The 20858-nt window shown below is 42.9% G+C and overlaps 1 protein-coding gene across 7 annotated transcripts in view; it reads right to left on the bottom strand.

The window, feature by feature from the left end:
- The window catches only part of FAM120B (family with sequence similarity 120 member B), a 160275-nt gene extending 141138 nt beyond the window's left edge, over positions 1-19137 (bottom strand). For 2 of the 7 annotated variants that reach the window (XM_089669688.1, XM_089669686.1), the window contains exons 1-2: positions 13390-13572; positions 9147-10192 (exon numbers count right to left, since the gene is read on the bottom strand). In XM_089669688.1, the coding sequence (XP_089525814.1) occupies positions 9147-10192; positions 13390-13435 (1092 nt within the window). In that variant the 5' untranslated portion in view covers positions 13436-13572. Of the gene's footprint in view, positions 1-9146; positions 10193-13389; positions 13578-18857; positions 19035-19061 lie in introns of those variants that run through there. The other 5 variants (XM_089669691.1, XM_089669689.1, XM_089669690.1 and 2 more) reach the window with 5 other exon arrangements.
- Between the last annotated feature and the right edge of the window lie 1721 nt (positions 19138-20858).

The raw sequence follows: 20858 nt of genomic DNA on the forward strand, positions 1-20858 counted from the left end.
AGTATACTTAATAACAATTCTTCTAAATTTGAGAGCACTTGGGACCCATGGATTCAGTATATTTCTGTTATTTAACAGACTCTTGGCTGGCCCTCTCTCTTATTTCTCTTCAGGGTTTTTATTCCTTTATTTTCTTCCTTGGTTCTTTCCTCACTTTTCATTCTCTTTTCTTTTATCTACTATTTTAACCACTTGCCTACTGGGCACTTATACCCCCTTCCTTACCAGGCCAATTTTCAGCTTTCAGCGCTGTCGCACTTTGAATGACAATTGCGCCGTCATGCAACATTGTACCCATATGAAATTTTTATCATTTCTTTCTCACAAATAGAGCTTTTTTTTGGTGGTATTTACTTGCAACTGGGTGTTTTATTTTTTGCGCTATAAACAAAAAAAGAGCAAAAAAAAAAAAAAAAAGGTATCTTTGTTTCTATTATAAAATTTTGCAAACAGGTCATTTTTCTCCTTTACTGATGTGCGTTGATGAGGCTGCACTGGTAGGCAGCACTGATGGGCATTGATAGGCAGCACTGAAGGGCACTGATAGGCAGCACTAATGAGGTGGCACGGATAGGTGGCACTGATGATGAGTACTGATAGTCAGCACTGAAAGGCGGCACTGATGGGCACAGGTGGGTGACAGGCGGGTGGCACTGCTGGGCACAGGTGGGCGGCACTGCTGGGCACAGGTGGGTGGAACTGGTGGGTGCCACTGCTGGGCACCGATCATCAGGGCACTGATCATCAGTGCCCCGATGATCGGTGCCGATCCCTGCTCTGACAACTGCCGTTCTGACAGCGTGAGGAAAGTGCAGCGAGAACCGGCAATTGCATTTCCCTCTGATCAGCGTGTCATTGGACACGGCTGATCACGCGCTAAAAAGCCGCTGTGATTGGCCTTTTACCACATCACGTGATCAGCCGTGTCCGTAGAACACAGCGATCACAGAGATCGCCGGGTGAGTGCCCCAGGGGGCGCGAAGGAGAGCGCGTTCTGGGAGGACGTCATATGACGCCCTCCCAGAACTGGCAGGCCGCAGTGTAGCCGTCATTCGGCTATCTGAGGTCGGCAACTGGTTAATATTATTTGTAATACTTGGTTTATGGTGCAATTTGCTCATAATCAATCAAAATCTAAATGTGCTACCAGTGTATTCCTCTCATTACGCATTATTGGTCGATTTTGTTGTTGTGTTGCTACACATTGTACTTGAATATACTGCTTCATTGCTTGATGTTCTACAACTCATCATGTTGGTGGGTTGCGTTTCCTATCTCTCTGTATGTTTCTAAAAATTCTTAGAAAAACATATTGAAATATAAAAGGGGCAGCTGCCTTGGTTATTTTGTTTTTTTTTGGTTGACACACTACTAATGTGAAAATTTATATTGTATCAGGTTACTGCTTGTCCTCCATCCCAAACATAAATTTTGGACATTGTTACATTTTTTTTTTTTTTTTAACTGCAAGTGGGTAACGCAGATATATCTGATAGCTTTGCAAATCTTCTATTGTTAAACATTCAAAAAAAACTCTTTTTGTAAAAGAAGCATTTTATGGTAAGAGACTGAAATACAATTACACATCCTACACTTGAACATCACACAGAAAGTTTAAAATGTAAATAGGGTCTTTCACACAATCACAACTTGCCAAAACAGTCTTTGCCGAATACAAGATGTGTTTCCCTTGGAGATTAGAAAAGAAGTGCAGACATCAAATTAACTAAAGGCAAGTCTGATTCATTCTGCAACATATCAATAATTGTGGAAGATATTCCTGGCACAGACGCTTCATATTTAACAAGAAAGGTAAAAGAACTATAAAGGTGCAAAGTCAGGCATATTCAACGAATGAGTGCAAAAAGCAATGATGATGTGCAAACAGTCCCCTATAGGTGTCAAAGAGATCCCAGGATTCATCAGTCTGAACAAGGATAGGCGATTGCTCACTGACCTTGTGGGTACTGCTCTTTAATACATTGCTATCTGATGTATGAAATAAGAATGTCTGTGTATTTTATATGAAATATCTGCCATTGTCAATTCTATTATAAAACGATTTTAAATGTTAATTTAACATGAATAATACTGTGCATTTTTCACTATTGTAGCTGCTCAGACATGAAAAAACTTAAAATCTACCTTGCTGCAATGGCTATACTAAGCCTGAAGAAGTAATTATAACATATTTTCACCATTAAAACAGAATGAGACTTTGGGGTGGATTTACTAAAACTGGAGAACTCAGATCTTCTAACTTCAGCTTGTACATTTGAGCTTTGGCAATACAAACTGATAAGCTGATTGGTTTTTATGCAAAGTTGCACCAGATTTTGCACTCTCCAGTTTTAGTGAATAACCCCCTTTGTCACCTTGCCCATGCAGCACAAAGTGAGTGCCTCTGTAAAGGCCTTCCTCCTCGACCCCCATATGAGAAGCAGCGTCATGACAGACTGTGTTTTGAACAGCAAAGAGAAGGGGTGGAGGTATGATACCAGAACTGGTGTTTGTCATAAACCCTTTTCTGATATGGCGGGGAACCAGTGACACAGCTTCCACTGTTCTTTCCCGCAGCAGTTCAATACATCCAGTTGGCTGGATCTAGCCGGCTGTTCATATACTGTTAGGACATGCTAGCTTTGATCCAGCAACTGTTTCTGGCTCACTTGATTGTTTTAGTTTGATCATTTCCTCAATTTCTGCCCATGATTTTCCACAAATTTCAAGCAAGTTGGGAATTTTGTCCTAACCACAAACCTAGACGTTGTTCATCTGTTGAGTGATTGGTCTGTTGTAATCAGAAAGGCATCAACCTAACGTCCAGTACTGGATCCATACCTCTACTATTACACACATCAAATAAGAGTTTGGTAATGGCAGCTTTCCTTTTTTATGACAATGTATCTTTTAGGGAAACCTGCTGATAAAGCAATGTTGTTCATCAAAAATTATCCAATCTCTGAATCTATGAACACACATACAAATAGAGGATAACATGATCTAAAACAAAGCAATCATCTAATTTGTTCTAAATGCTTAACCACTTGCCTACAGGGCACTTATACCCCCTTCCTGCCCAGGCCAATTTCCAGCTCTCAGCGCTGTCGCACTTTGAATGACAATTGCGTGGTCATGCAACATTGCACCCATATGAAATTTTATCATTTTTTGGTGACAGATAGAGCTTTATTTTGGTGGTATTTAATCACCTCTGGGTTTTTGTTTTTTTTAAGCAAACCAAAAACCACTGAAAATTTTGAAAAAAAAAAAGTTTTTGTTAGTTTTTGTAATAAAATTTTGTAAATAAGTGATTTTTCCCCTTCACTGATGTGCGCTAATGAGGCTGTAGTGATGGCCACTGATAAGATGCACTGATGGACACTGATGAGGAGGCACTGTTGGGCATTGACAGGCATCACTGATGGGCACTGAAAGGCAGCACTGATATATGGCACTGATAGGTGGCTCTGATAGGCGGCACTGACTGGCACTGTTAGGCGGCACTGACTGGCAGCACTGATAGGTGGCACTGACTGGCACTGATGGGTGGCACTAAAAGGCAGCTCAGATAGGCACTGATATGTGGCATTGATGTGCACTGGTATGCACTGATATGTGGCATTGATATGGCACTGATGGGCACTGGCAGGTGGCACTGTTCAGCACTGACAGCTGGCACTGATGGACACTGACAGGTGGCACTTCTGGGGCCACACTGATCATCAGGGCACACTGATCATCAGTGCCGTGATGATCAGTGTACATGTCCCCTCTGAGGAATGCAGATTACCGGCATTTCCCTGTTTACATGTGATCAGCTGTGATTGGACACAGCTGATCACATGACCGAGCCGACATCTTCGGCTCTTTCCATGGATCGGTGATCCGCTGTGTCCGAGGGACACAGCGCACCGCCGATCGCCACGCGCTTCCTGAGCCGTGCTTGCGCGGTGAGAATGGAAGGACGTCATATGACGTCCTATCAGAACGAGAGAACCACCTTGCGCCCGTCATTGGACTATATGGCGGGCGGAAGGTGGTTAAAGTGGTAGTAAAGTCCGCTTTTTGATTTATACCTACAGGTAAGCCTATAATAAGGTTACCTGTAGGTACAGTAAATATCTCCTAAATGTGCACCCTTTAGGATATATTTACTTTAGTAGCACCCTGTGACATCACCAGTGAATTCACACTGAGCTCTGAATGGACAAAGCCATCCATTCAGAGTTCTTTCCTGCAGCTGGTGACTCCTATGTGCATGTGCAAGAGTGACATCATTGCAGCTTGGCCATTCAAATGACTGAGGCCATTCAAATGACTGAAGCCCACAAACCCAGAAGGAAGACCAGGTGAAGATAGAAGCCCCGGCAGCAGTGACAGCTTGCTGTTGGAGGGCTTCATTTTAGGGCAACTCTGTCATAATGTGCATACTAGCACATTATATTATCCTGCAGGAGCCCAATTTTTTTTCGCAGTTACTACCGCTTTAAAAATAGAAATGGAACGCTTGCTGGATCCTCTTTGCTAAATCAATGATCATCCCCCAGAGAGGGGTTAGTTTTCTGATCCAAACTGTTGACAGTGTATTTTCCTGTATCCCTCCCTATGTGGAGAATGTTGCTGCCTTCAATAGCTGTCAATTTGCCTGCGATGGCTTTTGCATCACTTATTTTTTTCCCCAAACCCCATATTGCCTTTCCTTATACCGCCAACATTGTCCAATTCAATGTTTGAAATCAATATGCTAAAATCACAAGTACCAAGTAACAAGGTATCTAATCTCTATGGGTTTACGTACATAAATGTATTCAGCTAAAAAACCAAAAAGCATAAGTAGAGCTGCTATGTTTTGTAATCATTTGATTTTAAAATTAATCCAAATCAATCACTCACATTTTAGGAGTTATGATGTCAAGTGATTAACATAAAAATTAACTTTCTTTTAAAAAGCATTTTACAAGAAGCATCTACTTGTGAACCGGTGTCCTGTGTCCAATGAAGAAGGCACTGTAGCCCATGTTACAGAATACCCAGTTTTGCTCCTATTGAATCCAAAAGAAGTTTCACAGTCTATAAACATGAAGGGACCTACAGAAGTGCACTGCCTCCCCAGAGTAATGGGAATTCCAGCTCAGTGTGTGCGTGTTATGTGGAATCTGATTCATAAAAGCTTTGTCACAAAAGGTTGAATTATTGATTCGCTGCTTTTTAATGTCTCCATGAGGGATTTCATTTACGTTTCACTACCAGTACCTGTTAATCTGTTAAACTGTCATACCTGTAAAGACATGAAAGACATTTCCAACATGCTTCAGCACCTGACAGATATGACTGACTAGGGGAAGTAAGGGTGTTTCCTCAACCTTTACATATACAGGTCTGTGAATCAGTGACGATCAATCTTCGGCAATCAAACAGCAAGCATTCTTAACTGTTTAACTGCTGCTCAGCTATTGATACTGAGTTTTTTGAGAAAAAAATTTTTTTTGGTCAGTCCAGTATAATCACTAATTACTTCAATTAGTTTTCCTTAGAGAGAGGCACTTCACTAATAAAAGTAAAGAAAAAAGGTTTAGTCACAATCAGCTTAATCACTCAAAACCAAAGAGTGATATTTTGCAGCTTACTAGTACTTGTGATGGTGGCTCGATTTCTTTTCTTTTCGTTCACCTAGTAATCCTGCTAATAATGCACTTTGTCCCTGGGTGGCTATGCCACTCCTCTACTGTATCTATGGAGGAAGCCATTGCTGTCACCCTAGGCTGCTCTCCCAAAGGTGAACTATTGCAGCCACCACATCTAAAGGATTGTAAGCTGCAATACATTACATTTTTGATCTTGGGTTAAGATATTTATTATTATTATTTATTTCAGGTACTTGTATAGTGCTGTCAATTTATGCAGCGCTTTACATATATATTGTACATTCACATCAGTCCCTAACCCTCAAGGGGTGTACAATCTAAGGTCCCTAACTCACATTCATACATACACATACTAGGGCCAATTTAGACAGGATCAAATTCACCTACCAGCATATCTTTGGAGTGTGGGAGGAAACCGGAGTACCTGGAGGAAACCCACGCAGGCAAAGGGAGAACATGCAAACTCCAGGCAGGTGGTCAGAAACAAACTCTCCTGCGCTCTGAGACCCAGATAGGTGGTGGATAGATGGAACCTCAGGGTTCTGAGGAAGAAGGGATGCCCTTCGAAACGCATCAGCTGTTCTGAGTGTCTACCCCTATGATGGGACTCGCGCAGGCTGCCTAATGCTCAAGTCCCTTTGAGGACTTAAATGCTTGAATTACTTCGCTGTTTGTGAGTATCATTCTGTATTGAATAATATTTGGTTACTGAGGTAATGTGCAAGGTTGGTGCGCTTTGTTTCGCTTTGCAGTCCAGGCAGGTGGTGCCATGGTTGGGATTCGAACCAACGTCCCTAGTACTGCCAGGCTGAAGTGCTAACCATTTAGCCACTGTGCTGCCCATGATATCCTTTAAAGTAATAATAAACTCTATTTTTACGTTTTCTGCAGCAGCGTTCTAGATTTATATAAGATGCTGCTTCTCTTACTTCTAAAGCTTTCCTTTCCCCCTTCTCTGCCTGGTTCCATTATAGCTGCCCCCTCTTTTCTGTTGTTGGGTGTCTCCTTGCCCTAGCAGGGTACTATTGAGCTACCAGTTCATGTGCGCTCCGCTGTACAGCCCATAGCCCGATGGAAAGAAGTCTGTTTCCCAAGCAGGAAACAGACTGAAGACACACTTCTGCTTCTCCTCCAAGGTGGAGTAATTGACAGCAGCTTCTGAGGCAGTGTCCTGAACAGGGGAGGACTGACAGCTCATGGGGCCCCCGGGCAATAGGGGATCATGGGGCCCCTGTGTCCTTGACCAGACTCAAAAAAGCCTACGAAAAAGGTACCAGGGGCATTTCATGGGGCCCCCTACTGACCCCGGGCCCTCGGGCAGTGTCCGAGTGCTCTAATAGTCAGTCCGCCCCTGCTCCTGACGTCAGGTGCATTTTCTTTTTCAATGAATGGGCTTGCATGTATGCCAATGCAATGAATCATGTGACATTAAGTCCCGATGAGTGTTAGTGATTGATGATGTTTTAAGAGTGTGTTCCCCAACTAGAACTCTGGAGAAGCGGCACATAAGAAACACTCTACTGTGGCTGAAAAATAATCAAATTGCATGTTTTAACCATTTATTGCAATGTGCTATTTTGCACTAGGCAGATAAAACATGGTTGCCTTAGTACGATTTAATATAAATGTTAAATATGAGATGCATTTGCATGAAAAGAGATTCTCTGTAGGCCCCAATCTTCCTGTTCTACAGAATAGAGTTAAAATACAACATAAAGAATATGCCCCACTACTGTAAAATAAGATAAAGCCATATATATATATATATATATATATATAATGTATTAATTTGTTGATGATTGCTATTTTTTGCTCATTTAAAAACTTACTTTATCTAACTTGGTAATCATCTACTGTGCCTGTCTTAAAGAAAGGGAGGGTTATAACCCCTTTCAGTCCTTTTTTGCTTTGCCATCTATGTCCCATTGTGGAGATTTCCTATCACTTCAGTAAGTAAGAGCAAATCCCTCCAAAGTGGGGAAATCCCTGGTGTCACCAGAGTCATTAGAACTAGTGTCCCCGTTGGAAGATTTCCTCTATATTATTGTTCTGGTGTCAACCCAAAATTTGGGATTGTTTTTCACTGATAACGATAAACAGGACAAATGGAGAGGGTGAATCTCTTTAACAGGGGGCACAGACAGCAATAAAAATGGACGGGCAGTAAAATTTTTGTCCATTCTGTCTAAAACTATAAAAAAAAAAAAAAAAGTTTGCCTGTAGTTATAAATTGGTTGCCATTTTATTTTTAAAGTATAATTAGCTTTGTATATGTTCTTAGCATGCACTGGGATTAATCATCCTGGGATGACCAATCAAGATAGGCTTCCTCAAATCCTAAATGCAGCTAAAATAAAAAATAAAAACCAGAAAAATCAAACACAAGGGACACAATCTACAGTCAGTAGGATGTTTCCCTTGTGCCAATTCCGCTTCTTTTAGTAGAAATCCCTGAGCCCCTCATCCTGCTCCTTTTGGTCTGTACCGCTGAACACATTTTGTTTAATAAGTGCAGAAAATACTTGCTCTTGCTCTGAAGAGTGAATTGACAACAATTTGTAATACAATCCGGATAAAATGACAAGCCTGAACTGAGCAAGGATTGAGGCTAACGTGTTGTAAAATCCAGCAGGATACATGCATGCTGTTAAAACATACTAGCCTCAATAGCCCTGAAGAAGGGGGGAGTCCTTTCCCCTGAAATGCACTGACTTCATGGGCTGTTCCTAACAAATAAACTAGTTATGAGAAGGAAGTTTGAACAAGGTTCCCCTAAACACACTATGTTATAGAGAAAATGGGAAGAGCAGGTTATTGTAGTCCGTTCCAAGGTGACAAGCCTGCTTCTCCATAGAACAGTGTCTGACTGTTGTCACCCTAGTACAGGAAGTGTGTTACTAACTAAATTACCAGATGATAATCAAGGAAAAAGCCTGAAAATAGAAAACCAATGCAGCCACCACATCTAAGGACTGGTAAGCTGCCATATATTAAAAGGTATATATTTTTTTTTGTAAAATAACAAACATGTTATACTTATCTGCTGTGTGTAGTGGTTTTGCACAGAGCAGTCCAGAACCTCCTCTTCTCGGGTCCCCCGCAGGCTCTCCTGGCTCCGCTTTTCTGTCGAGTGCCCCCATAGCAAGCAGCTTGCTGTGGGGGCAGCCGCTGCTTTGTATGTCCATTCACACATGGAGCCACAGCTTGGCCTTACCCCCTCTCTCTCCTCATTGGCTGATTGACAGCAGTGGGAGCCCATGGCTTCTGCTTGCTGTCTCAGCTAATGAGGCGGCAGAGAGCAGCAACAGCTGAGGCTATGCGCTCATCGCTGGATCACGATGGGGCTCAGGTAAGTATTGAGGGGGCTGGAGGCACTGCTGCACACAGAAGGTTTTTCACCTTTATGTATAGAGGAAGGTAAAAAACCTTGAGCCTTTACAACCGCTTTAAATTTGAGTTCTTGAGTTTAAATACATTTTATATATTATAACCAAGTACCTGAACAATTTCCTGATCCAGGCACACAGTTGTTTCTGGTTTGTTTGCATTGTCACGAAGGTATGACACCTGGAAAACCCAAGGAGATGTTTGCTCTGGCAGAATATAAGATTCTATTCCTTTCTGCAGCAGGTCCATATTAAATCTCGGTGGTAACATTTTCCGTACCTCTTCAAAACTATGTGACGTGTGCTGTAAACTTGCAATAAAAGCAGCAACAGCCCTAATAACGGCTGCCCTCCTATTACCTTCTTTAGTCTGGCAGTGATAGGAGGCTGCGCATTTCTTCTGCAAACCATCCACAGAGTTCTCTGGAACTATGTCATTGCCAAGCAGACATGCCAGAAGAGGTAGATCTGAAATACGGATTCCAAGCTCCTCACACAAGTCTTCCCTTGAATACATCAGTGTGACAAGATTGTCTAAGCGAAGTTTGTTGATGGAAAAATATGGGACAGTGTTAAAGATTATATAGTCACTATCCTCCCCTAAAATTCCGAGACAGTTGTGTTGCAGAGCATACGCAGCTGCTTCATAATCACCTTCAACCTGTGTGCAGATGATATGCTGGTTTAACGCCTTCAAAGCAAATCGTGTAAAAGTAGCTATTCCAGAAGGAATAAAAAACATATTCCTGCCAGGCTGCTGCTTGTTAACTTTTAAAAAATTGAAGATTTTCTCTATTTCAATATTGTCCCGCAGCCGTCGCTTAGTCCATTCTGCCCTCTTCTTTTGCTCTATCACACCATCAAAGACAAATACAAGCTTAATACCAGCCTCCTCGAAGGTTGCAATAAAGCGTTCTAAGCTGGAAAGATATTCCTTCCACTGGCCTCCATGTATCCAATCATTTGGTGTGTACCATGTGCGCAAACAGCCCATCGCATCCACAACAATGGTAGGAGCCAATTCTGGATGAGAAGATTTGTGCCTGTTAGCCATTGACTTTAGGTTGACCATACTGCAGGCGTTGGGACAGGAATTCTGTACAAAGCTCTGAAGTCCTTTGATGCCCATTGTTGCTACAATACGAAACAAGAAGCGACCTATAGTCAAAAAAAAGCAAAAAAACAAAATTATCAAATGTGAAAAACTGTACTTAGTGCAAAATAAAATATAAATATCAAAACAGATAATTTGTACAACAGTAGACAAAAACATCCAGATACAAATGCACCATAAATGATAAACCAAAAATTGCTGCGCTATGTCTTTAAAAATATAATGAATCTGCCACCCAACAGTGTAAAATATAAAGTCCACTCCATGCTAGGAATGAAACGCAAAATCTTTTGTGACAACTCGTGAAATCCACCACCAAGATTAATATCTGCTAAGACCCCATATGATAAGAGGTCTACCACGCTCAAATTATATCAGAGGATTTCTCAAAGATCCACATACAGCGACTCGGAACCAAATATACCACAGGTCCAGATATAGCATTCAATCTCGCTCAGCCAATGTCATGCATTTAAAGCAAAAACAAAGCTTCACGGTGTAAAAAAAGCTACATTTACTAAATAGCAAAAAAGTTACTCACATTGTATCAAAACAAAGGCACATCTGAGAAACTTACATGCAGCTATATCGAGTGGACCTGATATTGAGCGTGGTGGTCTTATCTGGATAAGCAGCAGATATTAATCTTGGTTCTCAGATTTCAAGAGTTGTCACAAATTTTAAGTTTCATTCACAACACAGAGTGGAATTTATTATTTAGGCCTCATGCAAACTGGAAGTTTTTGCAGCTGCTTCTAGGGGCATCTGGCGGGTTTTTTTTTTCTGCCTCTAAACTTACCTGTATGTCAGCCGGTGTCCATGCACACATAGGCTTTTAGCAGCGTTTAATGGCAAGGACTTTTAGAGGCAGAAAAAAAATCCCCCTCTGCCTGCGTGTCCAGGAGCAGCTGCATTTTGTCAGGAAAAAAAAAACACTTGTAAACGCGTCGAAACACATGTTAACGCTAGGCCCTTTTGGTGCTTGAGCGTGAATTCATTCCGATGGCCAAAATAAGTTATTATTCTGGCCAATGAAATGAATTAACATCCAAGTGCTTGGCACCTTAAACACACCTAAATACTTGCAAAAGTGTTGGACACTTTTACAAGCGCCAGGCGTTTTTTTTTCTGCCAAAACACTGCTGCCTGGAAGAACGGCTTCTAAATAATGGGGCAGCACAGTGGCTTAGTGGTTAGCACATCTGCCTTGCAGTAAATGGGTCATGGGTTCGATTCCCGACCATGGCACCTCCTGCATGGAGTTTACATGTTCTCCCTGTGCTTGCGTGGGTTTCCTTTGGGTACTCCGGTTTCCTCTCACATTTCAAAGACATGCTGGTAGGTTAATTGGCCCTAGTATGTGTATATGTGAATTAGGGACTTTAGATTGTACGCCCTTGAGGGTTAGGGACTGATATGAATGTACGATATATACAGTATGTAAAGCACTGCATAAATTGACACCGCTATATATAAGTACCTGAAATAAATAAATAAAAGTTTGCAAAATGCCCCGTGTGCATGAGGCCTTACACTGTTTGGTGGTGGATTCATGATACTGTATATTACATGCAGGGACAGACTGACAACTCATGGGGCCCCCGGGCAATAGGGGATCATGGGGCCCGTGTCCTTGCCCAAACTCAAAAGAGCCTATGAAAAAGGTATCAGGGGCATCTCATGGGGCCCCCTACTGACCCCGGGCCCTCGGGCGATGCCCGAGTTTCCAAATGGTCAGTCCGTCCCTGATTACACGTACACAGCGCAACAATTTTTTGGTTTATAGAAGAAAAAAAATATTGACTGTTAAAAAGTTGTCAAAAACACTGTCCAAATGGTCAACCTCAATCTTGCTTCTTAGGCTTCATTCAAGCTGCTTTGCCATTGTTTTTTGGGGAGTGTGAGTCCCTTGGTTAAAACACTCAAGCATTACAATTTATAGGCAGCCACAGCCTAAAAGTCATATAAACATTTGTCCAGCAAACGGTACCATCTTTCCTAGCCATCACTCATATCTGAACTGACCCTTTGGGGTTTATTTACTAAAGCTGGAGAGTCCAAAATCAGACTCCCTTCTGCATAGAAACCAATCAGCTTCTAACCTCAGCTTGTTCAATGAAGCTTTGGCAATGAAACCTGGAAGCTGATTGGTTTCTATGCAGAAGGGAGTCTGATTTTGGACTCTCCAGCTTTAGTAAATAAACCCCTTTGTATCTCAGTTTAATAATTCCCTCCTGTAGCTTGTAGTGCGCTTGGTAGGGTTCAGAACAGCCTTCCAAACACCCATGTACTAAAAGCGTCTATATAAGTCACATTCAGTTAGCCTCTTCCATTTATTTTCTTACCTTAAAAAAAAAAAAAATAACTGATTGATTACTTTTTGTCAATAGGCACCATCCATTAAGTTAATTCTTAAATGCGAGACACAGTAACATGCTCTTATATTTCATATTTAGAATTACAATAATTGGAAGCTTAGAGTAAGCATTTTTTTTTTGTGAATACAGACAATTCCTGAAAATAACGTATTTATGTTCTGGTGGATTAGCTTTGAATTTTTAAAGGTCTTAATGCACAACTACGTGACTTGTTTGTTAATGAGTATATGCATAAATTAAATGGCTTGTTAAAAAAGCAGTGTGAGGCATATTGCCAAGCTCTTGTAATTGTCACAAAACCCAGAGATTTCAAGGTTAGCACATTCAGATGGTTTATAGAATAGAAAATTGTTGAATGGGCAATTATAGTAATAGCACATAAATATGAAAAAATTAATGTCATTATGCAACTTCCCTACAAATCAGAACTATGTAGAGGGGAATCTAACCAGATCTGTTTTTTTTTTTCTAGAGAAGAATGAAGGACAATTTTCTATTACATGCAGCTTCCACTTTTTTAAACGCACAATATATAGCTAAAATTACAATTTTTAGAAACCTACCCATTGTGATATACAGGAAAAATGTTTATAAATTCTGGTCTAATGAAACAACTGATCCTTAAATCAAAAACTCATGACACAACATTCCAGTTACATGAATAGCCAACAAAACAAACAAAAAGGGGATTTCCATGGGGTCAACAGATCTACATCTAAAAAGGTATACATGAAAAAAAAAAAATATATAAAATACAATTTTTAATAAAACCATAATTTCTTAAAATAGATAATGGTCTCGTGTTTTACAGAATAACACCAATAGTGACATATGCCCTTTACCATCAACTAACATATATATACCTGTGTAAATATATACACATTCATTGCATGAGCGAGCATGCTTCATCTTGCAGAGTGCACCAATAGTTGATAGTGAGACAGCAGCAATATGTTACACGTTTCACAGACACCCATCTGCTTCTTCAGACAGTATGGGACAAATGTATCTGTATTTTAACAACTTGCCTACTGGGCACCTTAACCCCCCTCCTGCCCAGGTCAATTTTCAGCTTTCAGTGCTGTCACACTTTGAATGACTATTGTGCGGTCATGCAACACTGTACTCAAACAAAATGTTTATAATTTTTTTTTTTGGAAAGATAGAGCTTTCTTTTGGTGGTATTTAATCACCACTGGGTTTATTTTTTTTATTTTTTGCTAAATGAAAAAAGTAAATAAAAAGTTAGATGAAAAAAAGTGATAACATTTTGTAAATAAGTAATTTTTCTCCTTCACTGATGTGCGCTTATGATACTGCACTGATAGGTGGCATTGGTAGGCATCACTGATATGTGGTACTAATAGGTGGCAATGATGGGCACTTGAAAAGTGGCAATGATAGGTAGCACTGATTGGTACTAATAGACTGCACTGATGAGGAGGCACTATAGGCAGCAGTGATGGGCAATGACAGGTTTCACTGATGGACACTGAGAGGCATCACAGATGGGCACTGAAAGGCAGCACTGATAGGGCTGCACTGATAATCAGGGCACTGTCGATCAATGCCCTGATTATCAGTGTAGATGTCCCCTCTGAGGATTGCCACTTATTGGTTCTCCTCACGCTGACAGCGCATGAGGAGAGTATTGCCGACAACCAACATTTCCGGTTTACATGTGATCAGCTGTGATAGGACACAGCTGATCACTTGGTAAAAAGTCTACGTCATTGGCTCTTTACCACGATCAGTGATCCGGTGTCCAATGGGCACAGCGCACCACTGATCGCTGGGACACATATGCGCGGCTAGAGTGGGAGGACATTATATGACATCCTCCCAGAGCAAGAGCCCTCCCACCCGTCTGTCATTTCCCAATACAGTGGGTGGAAGTTGTTTAAAATTGTACATACAGGTATGTGGTACCATATGAATTCTGCATTCAAAAACAGTTAAATGCAGCCTCTGGAAGAGGTAACATAGTGCTATAGGCGCATACAAATTGGCCTATAAGCTGTGGCAAAAACTCAGCAAAAACACTGACCCTGGACATTTGTTTTTTTTAGCTCCACCATGCAGTGTGCACACTTGAAACTAACACCCAGGAAAATAAAAAAGTGAGCGCACAAAGAAGTGCACAGGGTGTACACATGGTCCATCTCTAAAGAGAAGAGACCCCAATTCCCTGGGGTTTAAGATTTCTGATAGGGACAGGGTAATCCTGGTCCACCTGACTGAAACCAGGCAGGTCCCATTTTTCAGAGGAGCTGTTGAAGCAAGGTTCAGCCAAGTACTAGATTGGACTCCCTCAACGGGAGACCCCATGGGAGGGAGAGAATTTGACATACCCTCCCACGCAAGACTTTTAGGGCAACTCCAAGGACATACACTCTACTAATGCAGGAGAAACAGAGTTTCACGGTGCGGTGCTTGTCGAATCCCCTGTGAGAAAAAAAAAAGTGAGCCGCAAAATCACAGCACACAAAAAAAATGCACATAGGGTATGGAAATGGCCAAACCCCCAAAAGAGGAAGGGCCTCTAACCCTGAAATCCCTGTGGTGTAATGCTCCTGACGGGCAAGGTACTCTATGGTTTACCTAGGCCAAAGCCACTTGGACCCCACTCCTTAGGGACCAGCTGAAGCTAGCCCACCAAGCACTTGGTGAGCAGCTCATCCATAGAGAGAATTCTCTGGGAGAGGAGACATAAAAGACCCAAAGGCCAGACCCTCCATCAAACATCAGGAGAGGCCCCAATAACCTGCACCTCCCTTCTCTGTGCATAAATAATTCAAAGAAAAATGCACATGCAGTGCAATTGGCAGTGAATAAATAGTGAAAAATAAAAAAGTGCCAAGTACAATGACAAGGCAGGCCTTCCTAAAAAATGTTTTCCCTAGACTAGCCAGAAGGCCTGGCCATGAGATGTGTGCAAGAAAAGCAATTAGTGACCTGTTCTAGTGTCAGTGAAAGAACCACAATGGTGTACCATTTTCAAAGTATCCTTTTTCCAGAAACCCTGGGATGCGCCCTCCAGGGAGTACATCCCCGGGAACTCCTTGTGTCTCCTAGCCCCTGGCCAGATAAATGCTACCCTATCAGAAAGGCATTAGCACTTAGGGAGATTTCTAACTGCACCTGCATTCAGCCCAGAAGGAAAAGGATCCCTCCCACAGTGCCCACCCCGTTACATTGGGAAAATACTAACTGGCGCCCCCCCACACAACAAAAGGCTCCAGCTTTCTTCCTCCCAAAAACTGGTAAGAACAGATACTACAAATGATCTTCTCCAAAAGGCTGAGAAGCGATGATTGAGTGTGTAACGTGCCCTACTCTATATAAGATTTGACTTTAGATATACTGAAACTCTTGTATGATCATAAATTGGGACTATGTGTGCGTCCAGCTCATTGTACAATTTTGGCATTAGATAAGATGAATGAACTCATGTATGGGCCCGGCCATTCAAAATGGACAAAGATTGGAACCTACAAAAAGACCAGCTGAAGAAGTTGGCGGCCTGTGAGGAAATCCTGGACACCTCATTGCTGCTAGAGTGGAGATGAGGGCACCAGTTTTCTTTATTCCCAGATGGAAGAAACCACTTCAGTTATCGAATGTTAAAGGTGAACTCCAGTCAAACATCTACATACACAGATGAGCTACATGTTAGATCCAGTGTTGATGAGCTTTGGGTTCCTGTTGCTGATATCCATCTGAGACTTTTATGACATAATTCACCGACCTGCAATCCCTCCGTCTGATCTGCTTTATATCAAATCTGTATTACTATAAACCTAATTTGAAAAGACCAAATGTCCACCAACACAGACCCTGACTCAGCTGTTTTATTTACAAAGGTAAAGTACCTCTGTTAACCCAGTCTTAAGATTTGCAGGGCAGTGTTCGGCCAATAATACCACCATTTATAAATCGTGGTAGGGATACGGTGGTTTCCTCTCTTCACCCCCAGCCTGCTGATTGTATAGTAAAGAAGCAGCAGGAGACTGATGAAGTCATCCCACCATTCACTCTGCTCTCTACACCTATCAGCTTGCTCCTTTCCATGCAATGCAACCGATTGGCTACCAGTTTAACCATTTCCAGCCACCAGGAGAAGGCCCTTTATAAGTCTGTAAAGCTGGAGGCTCCCCAGCTGTGTGATCACTGTGATTGGCGGTTACAATGATCACGATGGAAGAGTCTGCCATTTCAGCTCCTGATTGGAAACTGTGCGGTACTGGTGGCGATGCATTTACTGTGCTGGGGGCGCTGAGTGAGCACACTCCTAACAAACAAGGGACGCTGGTTGTAGGCACATATGTGGCAGCTCTCAGTTAACCGGTTCCATGCCGCCCTATATCAGAAATACTGCTACAGGGCAGCAAAATCACGTGATTTTGCAGTTCTGGGTGGGGGGCACGCACGCACACTACCAGCTCCACCATTCGCGGCTTTGGCTGTTAATCACCTGGATTACTCGCTGGCACCCAGTGATTGCCGAGTATCTCCGACGGGGGAAAGACCTGTGTGTAAACAACACAAATCTCTCCCGTAAGCTCCTACACTCTGCTTTGTACAAAGCAGTGTGCTTACAGTGAAATACACACATAGCCCCCATGGTGAAACAGCACACAGTTAACCCTTTGATCGCCCCAAGTGTTAACCCCTTTCTGCCCAGTGCCATTAGTACAGTGTCAGTGCTTTTTATTAGCACTGATCACTGTACTGGTGTCACTGGAAATGTCAGTGGCAGTTAGTCAGTTCCTCCCCCAGTCTCAGAATGCCCGCCACCGTCCCGCTATAAGTCGCTGATTGTCGCCATTACTAGTAAAAAAAAATTCCAGTATCTATACTGCCATTTGTAAACGGTTTAACTTTCACGGAAACCAATTAATTTACATGTATTGGGGTTTTTTTAACAGACATGTCGCAGAATACATTTTGGCCGAAATTTGATTTTTTTAATGTTTCACTGGACTGGTCTAAAAGCAAAATGTCAAAATAGTTTTTTTTCTCAAAACTGTTGGTCTTTTTTGTTTATAGCGCAAAAAATAAAAACCACACAGGTGATCAAATACCATTGAAAGAAAGCTCTATTCGTGGGAAAAAAAAGAGAATGCAAATATCATGTACAGTGTTGCATGACCGCACAATTGTCAGTTAAAGTAATGCATCGCCGTAGCGCAAGAAATGGCCTGGTCGGGGGGGGAGGGGGGGGCGGGTAAATGCTCTGGAGGGCAAGTGGTTAAAGTTTACTGCCAATTCACAGGGGATGGAAAAAAAAGCTGCGTAAAGATGTGTGCAGGGTCCAGCTCCACAGGTATCTTTAAAGCAGCATAATTAAAGCGGAGTTCCGCCTGGAAAAAAAATAAAAATCAGCACCTACAAAAACTGTAGCTGCCGACTCTTAAAATACACTTACCTGTCCCTCGGTCCAGCAGTGTCCTCACCACCGCTGGTTACACCGGTCATCTCCTCTTCCTGGCGCCGTCATCTTCAGTGTGTGCACCCGGCTGTGACAGTTTGTGGCTTCACAGCCGGGTGCCCACTGCGCATGCGTGAAAAGTGCTGCACTTTGTGAATGGTTCCATAGTCTTCGGGGGCCTGTTACATGTCCAACAAGACTATGGGGAGGGAGGGGAGGAGGACAACTTCTGCTTCAAATCGCCTAGGCGATTGCAGCGGAAGTGGGAGCGGGTACCTGCCCCCCCTCTTCTGCTCCCCAAAGATGCCAATTCTTAATGGGGAGCAGGAGACAAAAGCCCTAAAGCGGAACTTCCCCTTTTGGGCGGAGCTCTGCCAGGGGCGGACTGACAACTCATGGGGCCCCCGGGCAATAGGGGATCATGGGGCTCCTGTGTCCTTGCCCAAACTCAAAAAAGCCTATGAAAAAGGTACCAGGGGCATCTCATGGGGCCCCCTACCGACCCCGGGCCCTCGGGCCGTGCCTGAGTTTCCAAATGGTCAGTCTGCCTCTGAGCTCTGCTTTAAAATGAGTTAGGTCATTTAGATCAGAGATGTGTCCAGCGACGCAGATTCTGTGCTACCGAATGTATGCCTGCATCTCCACGTAAATGAGTCTAAACACAATCATGACGGGCATAAACGCATCTCAACACGACGGATATAAAGGCGTCTAACTGGCTGCGCGCTCTCCTAATAACGCACATGTGAACGCGGCTGTATGCGTGCGGATGGCATTACCTACAGCTGACGCTGACAGGGGACTGATGACATATTAATAGCCCACAGTACAGCCATAATGATAATAGCATGTCTACACCACACTGCTCCGGTCACACCCGCTCAGCCACGTCCTACTAACCTTACTACAAACAGACCGACCCCCCTCAGCGCCACAACAACTTCACTTGAGAAGCTCCTCACCCCCTGCACTCAGAAGACTACAACTCCCAGGATGCACCAGGCGGCGGACGGTCCCAGCACTACCACGGCACCACGCTGTTACTGCGCATGCGTTCTCTCAGCCTGTCTGCCTGCAGGTAAGGGAGAAACGTGAGAAAATGACCTGTTCCTGTGTCCATCTACCTGATCACCGCTGATGTCTCACACACTGAAGGCTCTGCACTTCCGCTTCCGGCTTACCTGATCACGTGCTCTGCCCAAAATGTCAAGTGGATTTGCTGTCATGTTTAGAAAGGATGGAGTTTTTGTTTTTGTAGTAGGGTTGTCACCTCATCCCTTTGAAACTGAACACATATTAATTATTTAGGTTCCGAGGCTAACTCAATGCAGAGAATGAACTAAGTGAATTTAATTACCATCTTAACCACTTGCCCTCCGGAGGATTTACCCCCCTTCTTGACAAGGCCATTTTTTTGCGTTACGGCGCTGCCTTATTTTAACTAGTTGCCGACTGCAGAAAGCCAAATGATAGCTACACTGCGGCCAGCCAGTTCTGGGAGGGCGTCATATCACATCATCCCAGAACGCGCTACCCCGGCGATCTTCGTGATCGCTGTGTCCTACGGATACAGCTGATCACGTGATGTGGTAAAAGGCCAATCACAGCGGCCTTTTACCATGTGATCAGCCAGGCCCAATGACATGCTGATCACAGGGAAAGGCAATTGCCGGTTCTTAGCTGTACTTTCCTCATGTGTCAGAGTGCAAGGAAAGTACTGCCGAGAACCGGCAGTTGTCAGAGCAGGGATCGGCACTGATGATCGGTGCCCAGCAGTGCCACCCACCAGCTCCACCCACCTGTGCCCAGCAGTGCGACCCACCTGTGCCACCCACCTGTGCCGCCCAGCAGTCCCACCCACCTGTGCCACCCATCAGTGCAGCCCAGCAGTGCCACCAGTCTGTACCACCAGTCAGTACCCAGCAGTTGCGCCAGTCAGTGCCCAGCAGTTGCACCAGTCAATGCCCAGCAGTGCCGCCAATCAGTGCTGACTATCACTACCCATCATCAGTGCCACCTCAGTAGTGCTGCCTATCAGTGCCGCCTATCAGTGCTGGCTATCAGTGCAGCCTCATCAACGCACATTAGTGAAGGAGAAAAATCACCTGTTTGCAAAATTTTAATAATAGAAACAATAACACTTTTTTAAAAAATATTTTTTGCACTTTTTTTGTTTATAGCGCAAAAAGGAAAACACCCAGCATAAAGTAAATACCACCAAAAGAAAGCTCTATTTGTGAGAAAAAAATGATAAAAATTGCATATGGGTATAATGTTGCATAACCGCGCAATTGTCATTCAAAATGCGACAGCGGTGTAAGCTAAAACATTGGCCTGGTAATGAAGGGGGTATAAGCACCCGGTAGGCAAGTGGTTAACTGACGACTGCGCAGTCATGCAACACTGCACCCAAATAAAATTTATGTCCTTTTTTCCTACGAATTGAGCTTTCTTTCGGTGGTATTTGATCAACTGTGCATTTTTTATTTTTTGCGCTATTAAAAAAAAAGACAATTTTGAGAAAAAAAACAATATTTTTTACTTTTTGCTATTAAACATGTTCAGTAAAAAAAGTAAAAAAAAATCAAATTTCGTCAAAATGTATTCTGCGACATGTCTTTGCTAAAAAAAAATCCCAATACGTGTAAATTAATTGGTTTACGCGAATGTTATAGCGTCTACAAATGGCGCTATAGATACTGGAATTTTTTTACATTTTGCTTTATTAGTAATGGCGGTGATCAACGACTTATAGTGAGACTGCAGGACTGCGGCAGGCATTCTGACACTGGAGGGGAACTGACTTGGTATCACTGACATCCCCAGTGACACCAATACAGTAATCATTGCTAAAAAAAAAGGCACTGGCACTGAGCAGGAAGGGGTTAACATGAGGGGCGA

This window comes from Staurois parvus, unplaced genomic scaffold, assembly GCF_062004578.1.
Source record: "Staurois parvus isolate SC_StPar_1 unplaced genomic scaffold, SC_StPar_1.0 ptg000081l, whole genome shotgun sequence".
In the NCBI taxonomy this organism is placed as follows: domain Eukaryota; kingdom Metazoa; phylum Chordata; class Amphibia; order Anura; family Ranidae; genus Staurois; species Staurois parvus.